The sequence below is a fragment of the Oratosquilla oratoria genome, unplaced genomic scaffold (assembly GCF_046742065.1).
Source record: "Oratosquilla oratoria isolate Oo_2021 unplaced genomic scaffold, ASM4674206v1 SCAFFOLD106, whole genome shotgun sequence".
In the NCBI taxonomy this organism is placed as follows: Eukaryota; Metazoa; Arthropoda; class Malacostraca; order Stomatopoda; family Squillidae; genus Oratosquilla; species Oratosquilla oratoria.
Genome location: NW_027467463.1, coordinates 521,009 through 532,297, shown reverse-complemented (window position 1 = coordinate 532,297; position 11,289 = coordinate 521,009). Strand labels below are relative to the sequence as shown.

The window sequence follows — 11,289 nt, the reverse complement described above, 5'->3', positions numbered from 1 at the left end:
CAGACATTCTGCATGACATCCATCCAGACCAGGTGCCTTACCTGCTTTCATCATCTTTACAGCTGCCTTCACCTCATCCTTCCTTATTTCTCCTCCATTCTCCTCACTCATCACTCTCATTTTCTTCGCATTTCCCACTGCAGCTATCTTTCCTTCCCTATCCTCCTTCACATTCAGCAACTCCCTAAAATATTCTGCCCATCTTCCCCTCACTGCCATCTCTTCCATTATCAACTCTCCATCTGTATCTTTTACCTTTTCTTCCCTACTTGATTCGCCTCCTCTTCCTCTCTTAATTTCTTTCCAAAACATCTTTTTATTACTTTCAAAATTTTCTGTCATACTCCTACCCCATTTCACATCTGCTCTCCTCTTTGCCTCCTTTACCTTTTGCTTTACTTCTCTTTTCTTTTCTTTGTACGTCTCATATGACTCCCCTGTCCTCTTTTGTAACCAATCTGTGAATGCTCGCTTCTTCTCTTCTACAGCCTTCTTTGTTTCCTCATCCCACCATTCACTACCCTTTCTTCTATTTCCCCCTGTCCTTCTTGTTCCACACACCATCCTTGCACACTTTAAGACTCCCTCCTTGAACCATCCCCATTCCTCCTCCACACCCATCTCTGCTCTATCCTTTACTCCCTCCCACTCCTCCTTCAGCTTCTTTTCGTACTCCTTCTCCTTTTCATTCAAGGAGTTCACTCTAAGAACCTCCCTACCTTTTGTCCCTTTCCTCCTTCTCCATCTATCCTCCACTCTCAGCTTACCTTCCACCAAAAAATGATCTGATATTCCCCCACTCTCTCCCCTTAGCACATGTACATCCTTAACTCTTCCTATCATAATCCTATTTACCACTACATAATCCATTAGCGCTCTATCTACCACCCTTCCCTCCACCACCCTCTCCCATGTGTACTTATGCTTGACTTTCTTCCGAAACACTGTATTTGCTATCATCAACTCTCTTTCTAGACACATTTCCACCATCAACTCTCCACTACGATTCTTTCCTGGAACTCCACACTTCCCAACCACTCCATCGATTGGACCATTTCCCACCCTAGCATTAAGGTCTCCCAGTACTATTACATTGACATTTCTTCCTAAACCCTCTATGCACTCATTTAAATCTATCCAAAAGGCCTCCCTTTCTTCCATGTTCTTCTCACTGCCCGGCCCATATGCACTTACAAAAACCCACATCTCCTTTCCCAGGAGTGTGTGTGTATATATATAATATACACACACACACATATATATATATATATATATAACCATACATATACACACACGCAGACACACACACACACACACACATATATATATATATATATATATATATATATATATATATATATATATATATATATATGCAAAGAAATCACAAAACACACGTGATAAAATATTTTTGCAGAAACCACCGGGGAATTGAAAAAACAGATACCGAACGTTTTCGTCTATTTAGACATTTTCAAAGGTACAAAAGAGCAATACAGAAAGAAACAATAAATACATAAGAAGACAAGGATACTCGGAGAGGTCCCATGTTACATTTTATCACACACAATTTTGTCAATAATAAAATTGTCCAATTTAAATAAACCCAAACTCAAGTTCATGTTATTTCCGAAATTCCTTTTTATAAAACAAGATTCAATAATATTTCTTTCTATAATATTATTACAAGAAGTAATAATTTTAGAATTTCCCCAGTCGATATTATGACCATAATCCCTTTGGTGGACAAATAATCCACTGGACACTTGCCCCGTTCTAATACTATATTTATGTTGGCCTATTCTTTTTTCTAAGCCTTTGCCTGTTTGGCCTATATAAAAAAAACATTTGGATACTTTTTTGTCAGATTTAAATAATTTGGTGCATTCCATTAAATTCACAGTAGAGGTTGAAGAAAATAATATGTTACCATTTTTAGATGTAAATATTTACCGATGTGGAAGCTACTTTAAATTTGACGTTTACAGGAAGCCGACCAATGTCCTCTCGTACATTCATTTTTACTCGTATCACAGTCAAAAATCCAAGTTGTCAGTTTTTTCTTCAATGTTCCTGAGAGCTTATAGAATTTGTTCCCCTGAGTTCTTGGATCAAGAAATACAATTCATCTATGACATTGGAGAAAATCTAAAATATCCAAAACATCTTATTGATAAAACAAAAATCAAAGCTAGGAAATGTTTTCTTAATACGTCGCAGGTCAAACCATTTAATTATAAAAATATGTTAACAATTCCGTACCACGAAAATTTAATCCATCTTCCTAGCATTTTTGAAAAATTTGGTATCCAGATAGTATTCAAAAATAATAATAACATTAAGAGTCTGTTAATTAAAAATTCTCCAAGAAGTAGAGAAGGATGTATTTATAATATACCATGTAAAAACTGTGATTTTATTTATATAGGCCAAACAGGCAAAGGCTTAGAAAAAAGAATAGGCCAACATAAATATAGTATTAGAACGGGGCAAGTGTCCAGTGGATTATTTGTCCACCAAAGGGATTATGGTCATAATATTGACTGGGGAAATTCTAAAATTATTACTTCTTGTAATAATATTGTAGAAAGAAATATTATTGAATCTTGTTTTATAAAAAGGAATTTTGGAAATAACATGAACGAGTTTGGGTTTATTTAAATTGGACAATTTTATTATTGACAAAATTGTGTGTGATAAAATGTAACATGGGACCTCTCCGAGTATCCTTGTCTTCTTATGTATTTATTGTTCATTTCTGTATTGCTCTTTTGTACCTTTGAAAATGTCTAAATAGACGAAAACGTTCGGTATCTGTTTTTTCAATTTCCCGGTGGTTTCTGAAAAAAAAAAATAATATATATATGTATATATATATATATATATATATATATATATATATATATATATACATGTGAATGCATACATGTTTATTATATATATATATATATATATATATATGTGTGTGTGTGTGTGTGTGTGTGTGTGTGTGTGTGTGTGTTTGTGTGCGTGTGTATATATGTATGTGTGTGTGTGTGTCTGTGTCTGTGTGTGTGTGTGTGTGTGTCTGCTTGTGTGTGTATATGGTTATATATATATATATATATATATATATATATATATAAACATATATATTTACATGTATATATATATGTATATACATATATAAACATGTATATTTACATGTAAATATATATATGTATATTTACATATATATATATATATATATATACATACACAAACACACACACACACACACATACACGCATATATATATATATATGCAATAAGAACACTAGGAACGTGTGCTTTATAAATGCAAGGTAACCACTTAAGAAAATAAACAAACGGATCAGAGCGCTTTCGTATATTACATCTTCAGTGTAAATTACAAAGAAAGAGGGTACAGCAAACATAATATAGTAGGACAATAGTATAAGGAACTCACTAGGCAAGGTTGTGGAACTCACTAGGAAAGGTTGTGGAAATCACTAGGAAAGGTTACAGGAACTCGCTAGGAAAGGTTGTGGACGAATTGTCCGGGCGTGGGTCACACGTCCATCATTCTTACATTTTGTAATTATTGGCTATTTCTTTGCAAATATAATTATCAATTTTGTACAATCCTAAGTTAAGGTTAAAGTTATTATCATTTGTGATTTTAATCAGGCAACTTTCAATTAAATTCCTTTCGACAAAATTATTGTTGAAAGTAATCACTCTAGCGTTTTCCCAGTTGATAGGGTGATTAAGAGTGCTTAAATGTTTAAAAATGGCACTTGACTCATTCCCGTCTTTGACACATTTCTTGTGTTGTTTTATCCTGACAGAAAGATCTTTTGCCGTTTGGCCGATATAGAATTTATCACTTATCTTGCAAGGAATTTTGTACACACAGCCTTTTTGGCAATTTTTAGAATTATTAATTAGGTATTGTTTGATAGTGTTATTGTTTCTGAAGGCTACATTGATGTTAAAATTCTTAAGTAATTTGGGAACAATAGTTAAATTTTCTTGGTAAGGTAAAACTACGGACCGATTACCCTGACTTCGATTGTGTGTAAACTGCTACAGACCATCAGTCGCGACAGTGTAGCGAAATTTCTAGAAGAAAATAATATTTTGAAAGATTCACAACATGGTTTTCGTAGCAAACGCTCATGTTTAACTAATCTCCTCGACTTCTTTCATGACGTCTTTAGCAAATACGAGGAATGTAGATCTGTTGATATAAATTATCTAGATTTTCAGAAGGCTCTGCGCCGTTATTCAGGCCTTTTTTTTTTTTTTTTACACCTAACGTAACTTAATCATTAATGTTCTAAACCGGATATTGAGTTATAGGTGTCTCGTTAGGAGTTTCTCCCAATATTTCTTAAACCAGGATTTATATGGACCATATACTAGTGTAGCAATCTGACTAAGTTAAACCACGAGCTACTTTGACATTCTACGGAAATTTGTCTGCTAAGCGCATTGACACGTCACAAATCACGTGACCAGTGGGAATATTTCCTTAATGCGCTTTCTGCCTATTTTATGAACGAAACGAGCAATAAATGAAGACCATTTGTCAATTTCAACTGCAACCGTGTTTTACTTGCAGATTTAACATTACTTGCTAGTGTCAGACAGCACAGCCTATGTCTGAAATTGCCTGCAAAATCCGTCTGAATTGATCGATTTCTTCGTAGTTTCACCGGGTTCCTGCAGTGTGAACATTTTGACGAGTCATATTATTACCAACGGGTATTGCATCTTACGTGAGCGTTATCCTGTATTATTATAGTAAGAGTATCCCTTTCAAATATGCCTAAAGAGGTATGGTTAAGTCACCCCGCGAGCCCCTCTCCACCGAGGCTGAAATGCACGACTTTATATAAAAAATCAGCAAATGGTTGCATTATTTGACCAAGTTTCTTTCAAATGTGTGATTTCCATATAATGATTAAAGTGAAGTTACGTTTTTATCCTCTGCAAAATTACCGACCACACCTACAATTCGTCCAGCCACACACTAACACACAAACACACACACACATACACACACAAACACGCGGACACACACACACACACACACACACACACACACACACACACACACACACACACACACACACACAAATACACGAACATACACAAACACACGGACACACACACACGAACATACACAAACACACGAACACACACAAACACACACACACAAACACACGAACACACACACAAACACACGAACACACACACAAACACACGAACACACACACAAACACACGAACACACACACACACGAACACACACACACACGAACACACATACACACACGATCACACACACACACACACACACACACGAACACACACAGACACACGAACACACACACACACACACACACACACACACACACACGAACACACACACATAAAGACAGACAAACACACAAAGCTAATGACACGAACAGAAACACACACAGACACACAAAAACACACACACATACATACACACAAATACACATATATATACACACACACACATAAATAAATACACATAAACACACACACACACGCACACACACACAAATACACACAGACACACACATACACACACACACATATACACACACATACACACACACACATATATACACACACATACATACACACACACACATATGCAAACACACACACACACGTACACACACACACATACACAAACACACACACATACACAAACACATAAAGACAAAGACAAACACACAAAGCTAATCGCACCCACAGAAACACACACACACACAAACACACACACACATACATACACACAAATACACATATCCACACATACATAAATACACATATAAACACACACACATTATATATATATATATATATATATATATATATATATATATATATATATATATATATATATGTACGTGTATACGTGTGTGTGTGTGTGTGTGTGTGTGTGTGTGTGTGTGTGTGTGTGTGTGTGTGTGTGTGTGTGTGTGTGTGCGTGTGCATATGTGTGTGTGTGCGTGTTGTTGCGTGATCGCAAGTATGTGTTCCTTTGTAATAGATGTACTTTTCATGTTACCACTTGTTTCGGGTAGTTGTAGCCACGCCCTAATTTTTTCGTCTTTCTGAATTACCGATCGTATGAAATATAATATTCTTTGTTCCGTGTGTATTATTCCTTTGTTATCCTTTTATTTTAGTTAGTTAGGATATTGTTTATATTGTATATTGTACCTTATTATGTTGATAATATCTGTATGTGTATTATGTTATTCTACTCACCCTGCCTGTAATGAAATAAATAATAACGGCTTGTGAGTTAGCAACTGCGGCCCCCTCATGGTGACCGCAGTCACGAGTGAATACGCATTCGTATTCTTTCTCTCTCTAATTTCTGAACCCGTACAGAGCGGACACTTCCCGCTCCTCTATAAAATCTCTAGGTTAAGTGTGTTAGGTGGACCCTAGTGGTAACAAGTGGTCCGGGTAGGCATAAAATAAGTGTGTGTGTAGTGCTAAGTGAAATGTACATAATTTATGTTAGAAACACCATAGTTTTGCCTTAACCTTGCCCCTTTGAGTTATCCACCGGTCACCTAAACCTATTGACATACGTGCTTGAAGGTACTGCACAGATTTATTTGATGTGCAGTACATTGTTACCCTGCCATTTAGGCTCAATATGGTTCGTCGATGATTGGAGGTAGAATTGTTTCTCCAATTAAGATTGGGCATTAATGGGAGGCGTAACAAGTGGGGGCCTTACGACCGGGATAGTAGCCATTAGTGCATTTATATTGTTAGAACGCCTATACGGTTGTGGTTCATCGCCGAGATTTGTGGTAAGCTATTGAATTGTTACCATTATTTCATGCTCTTGCGATACCAGCTAACAGTTGCATTACCATACGTGTGGCTAATCCCTATTATACGTATTTCATTAATTCAATAGGTTGCCAACTAGCTAATAAGCAACATTTTGTTATTCCTTGTCTTCCAACATCTTAGTTCAACATGTTCAACTTGGAGAACTTCGTAAAGGCGCCTTCAGCCGAAGAGGTAAGGAAGCTTAACAAACCAGAGTTAGAGATGATAGCACATCATTATCAAATAAGCGAGTGCTCCGGTTTAAATAAGAACCCCTTGAAAAACAAAATTGTTGAGTACTTAGAGGAAAATAAACTCATCCTCGCCTCACGGGAAGATGTTGGGGGTGCTAGCCCCGTAAATGATTTAGCTTTACAGGTTGAACTTAAGAAGTTGGAACTAGAAATAGAGAGACTCAAGTCTCAAAGTCATGGTATAGAAAAAACACCTAATATTCCGAAATTTAACGAGGATGAACCAGACAAGTTCTTTTCTATTTTCGAGAAGTTAGCACGTATGTACCAATGGCCATTCAGCCAGTGGACGCAGATGGTGTATGGTGCCCTCTCGGGAAAAGCTCTCGACACATTTATTGCACTTTCCGAGAGTCAGAGTAGTGATTATTATGTACTTAAATATAATATTCTACAAGCATACCAACTTGTTCCTGAAGCCTACCGGCAACAATTCAGGAAATGTAGGAAATCCAACCAGGAGACATACGTGGAGTACTTCCAACGAAAGCTCCGCTTGTTCACCCGGTGGGTGGAGAGCGAGGAGGCTCACGTAGACCTGGAGAAACTCAAAGGGTTAATATTGATGGAAGATATTAGAAATAATATCCCTCCAGATGTGCGAGCCAACTTGGATCAGCGAGGTATTCGTACCTTGGCAGAGGCTGGCCCAGCGGCCGACTATTACCATTTAACTAATCCTAGAATGCATTCCAGGTCTCACCCTACCTTGCCCCAAAGCTCCCCCCCCACTAGGGACTCCAAGCCAGTCGGACCTCCACAGGCTCCTCGACCGCCGGCTCACTCATCATCTGCTTCATCTACCTCAGGTAAGCCTATTGATAGTGAGACCAGGGAATCTACCCTCACTGGAGGCAGGAGCTATTGCAAGTATTGCAAAAGACCAGGACATCATGTTGATGAATGTTTCAAACTACAACAAAGAAAGGTTCCTCTCCAAGGGTCCCCCTCTCTCTCGATCAATGTGGCCAAGCAATCGGAAAGTTTTTTGGAGCCCTGTCTCACTGCTGTTAGCCCATCAGTTGTCCCAGATAATCCTTCCTCACCTATGTTATCAACATTTGAACCATTCTGTTCTTCTGGTTCAGTGGCCCTTAGCCAAGATAGCCCACCTACATCTATCAAGCTTCTGAGAGACACAGGCTCAGCCCTATCATTAATTACAAAAGATGTGGCTGCTTTGATAAATGTATGTTATACTGGGAATTGGGTCCTTGTGAACGGTTTAACAGGCGGGTCACGTATCCCTATATGCCAAGTATACTTGCGGTCAGATATTAGGACAGGTTATGCCCAGGTAGGAGTAGTCGACAAGTTACCTGTAGAAGGAGTTTCACTTCTGATAGGAAATGACCTCGCCGGGGGCACGATGTTACCTAATGTCATAGTCTCCTCGTGTCCCTCTGCCGAGAATAATACTTCCCAATTAGAGGCAGACATTCCGGGCATATTCCCTGCATGTGCTGTTACTCGTAGCATGAGCCGCAGGGTGGAGGCAGAGATTAGCGAGCATAATGAGGATGCTCATGTTGGTGTAATTACCCCCCAACCTAGTGAGAACACCGAGGATGTTCCTACTCAGCCTGACCTTGCTGATTTAAATCTAGGTGAATTTTTTTAAACTTCTCCTCCACCCGGTGACCTTCATAATAGGTTTGATAGCGAAAACGACACTGAGGGAGACAATGTTACCACCCTGGATAGTTTCGGTTCCTCCCCAGTCACTAGGAGTAGGCTCATTTGTTTCCAAAAAGAGGACCCTGAACTAGCCAGTTGTTTCCGTAGAGCTATTAGTGAAGAGGAAGCCAAGTCTGAATCTAACTGCTATTACCTTAGCTCAGACATATTGATGCGAAAGTTCCGTCCTACTGATTCCCCTGCAAATTACCCTTGGTCTGTCCGTCACCAAATAATGGTCCCAAGCCCATTACGGAAGGAGATCCTGGGTATTGCTCATGATGGGGTAGGAGGACATTTGGGAGTTAGGAAGACTAGTGCAAAAATTCTAACTCATTTCTATTGGCCTAAAATGAAGAGAGATATTAGTTCCTACATTAGTACATGTCACCGTTGTCAGGTAGCAGGGAAACCGCACCCCAGCGTTAAACCGTTCCCTCTACAACCTATCCCTGTCATTGAGGAACCCTTTGGCAGAATTGTCATAGATTGCGTTGGTCCTCTGCCAAAGACTCCCCGAGGTAATCAGTTTTTCTTTACTATGATAGACTGTGCCACCCGTTATCCAGAAGCCATTCCCTTGCGCCGCATCACAGCCAAGAATGTGGTGAGAGCCCTTATTCATTTCTTTACACAAGTAGGCCTTCCCACAGTAGTGCAGTCGGACCAAGGATCCAATTTTACTTCCCGATTGTTTAATCAGGTAATGCAGAGTTTGGGTGTCCGGCAGTCTAGGTCTTCAGCCTATCATCCCCAATCCCAGGGGGTGGTGGAGCGATTCCATCAGACATTCAAACGCATGTTGCGCACTTATTGCTTGGAGTTTGGGAAGGATTGGGACGAGGGAGTTGATCTTCTCCTATTCACGGTTAGGGACTCTGTTCAAGAATCCTTAGGATTCTCCCCATTTCAGCTAATTTATGGCCACGAGGTGCGAGGACCTCTCAAAGCCCTCAAAGAAAGTTGGCTGCTAGAAAATAGTGTCACACCCTTGGTATCATATGTAGTTGAGTTTAGAGAAAAATTAAAAGCTGCTGTGAGGCTGGCTAATGCCCATTTAAAATCTGCTCAGATAAAAATGAAGCAACAATTTGACAAAAAACATAAGGTAGAGCATAGGGAATTTAGGGTAGGTGATGAGGTGTTAGCGTTCTTGCCCGTGCAGACACACCCATTCCAGGCAAGGTATGATGGACCTTTCCAAATTGTAGACAGGGTAGGGGACGCCAATTACGTTGTATATACGCCAGGCAGGCATAAGAAAAAACGTCTGGTGCATGTCAATCTACTGAAACCCTACAGAGTGAGAAAGAGTAAGGAAAGGGAGGAAAATGTTGAACCTTCCTTGTCCGCTTGTGTTGTAGTGCCTACATGTGATAATGATCAGAAAGACAACTTCCCTGAACTCCAGAGTGGCTTGTATGCTAAAGTGGACAATTCCACAATACTCTATGATCCCAGTACAAAGTTAGGCCATCTCTCTAATGACCAAGCGAGTGATATTTCTTCTCTTTTGACAGACTATAGTGTTATATTTAGTGACCATCCTCACCCCTGTTCAGCTGTAGAGCACGACATCGAAACCAACGGAGCTCGGCCCATCCGCCAACGTCCCTTACCGCCTGAACGAATTCAAGAAGGAGTACGTCCGTGAGGAGGTGCAACGCCTTCAGGAGGTTGGTATCGTGGAGCCCAGTAGCAGTCCTTGGGCCTCTCCCGTGGTCTTGGTGCCGAAGCCCGATGGCTCTATGCGGACTGTGTATCGACTACAGAAAGCTCAACGCAGTCACTGAGCCGGATAGCTACCCCTTGCCACGCATTGATGACGTCATTGACGAGGTTGGTCGAGCACAGTGGGTGACGAAACTGGACCTACTACAGGGCTATTACCAAGTCCGCCTGTCAGAGCGGTCGAGGGCCATCTCCGCGTTCATCACTCCCGAGGGGCTGTATCAGTTTACCGTCCTCCCCTTTGGCTTGCGGAATGCACCTGCAACCTTCCAACGCCTTATGAACATCGTAACGGCGGGGCTGGTGGGTGTCCGCTGCTACCTGGATGACCTCGTCGTCTTCAGCGACTCCTGGGGAGAACACGTGGACCGCCTAAGAGCCCTCTTTGCTGTTCTGGCAGCACACAGTTTGACAGTGAACCTCGCCAAGAGTGAGTTCGGCCATGCCCGCATCACATTCCTGGGGCATGTCGTCGGGAAAGGGGAGGTCCAACCGATTGCAGCCAAGATTACAGCCATTCTGCAGTATCCTGCCCCAAGCGACAAAAAGGGAGTGATGAGACTGTTGGGAATGGTGGGCTACTATCGTCGCTTCTGTCCCAACTTCTCCTCCGTGGTGGCTCCTCTCACCGACCTCCTGAGTACTAAGACCTCCTTCAAGTGGACCCAGGCTTGCCAGGACTCCTTCGAGAGCGTGAAGGCTCTGCTGGCAAATGCTCCTGTCCTACGTGCCCCTGATCTCCAGAGGCC

The 11,289-nt window shown here is 40.6% G+C and overlaps 1 protein-coding gene across 1 annotated transcript; it reads left to right on the top strand.

Moving 5' to 3' along the window:
- The first annotated feature begins 7,025 nt into the window (after positions 1-7,025).
- LOC143022507 (uncharacterized) lies at positions 7,026-10,463 on the top strand. The gene is made up of 5 exons (XM_076180731.1): positions 7,026-8,274; positions 8,365-8,739; positions 8,887-9,095; positions 9,210-9,446; positions 9,723-10,463. The coding sequence occupies exons 1-5, from the start codon at positions 7,026-7,028 to the stop codon at positions 10,461-10,463; spliced, it is 2,811 nt and encodes a 936-aa protein (XP_076036846.1).
- Positions 10,464-11,289: the final 826 nt, after the last annotated feature.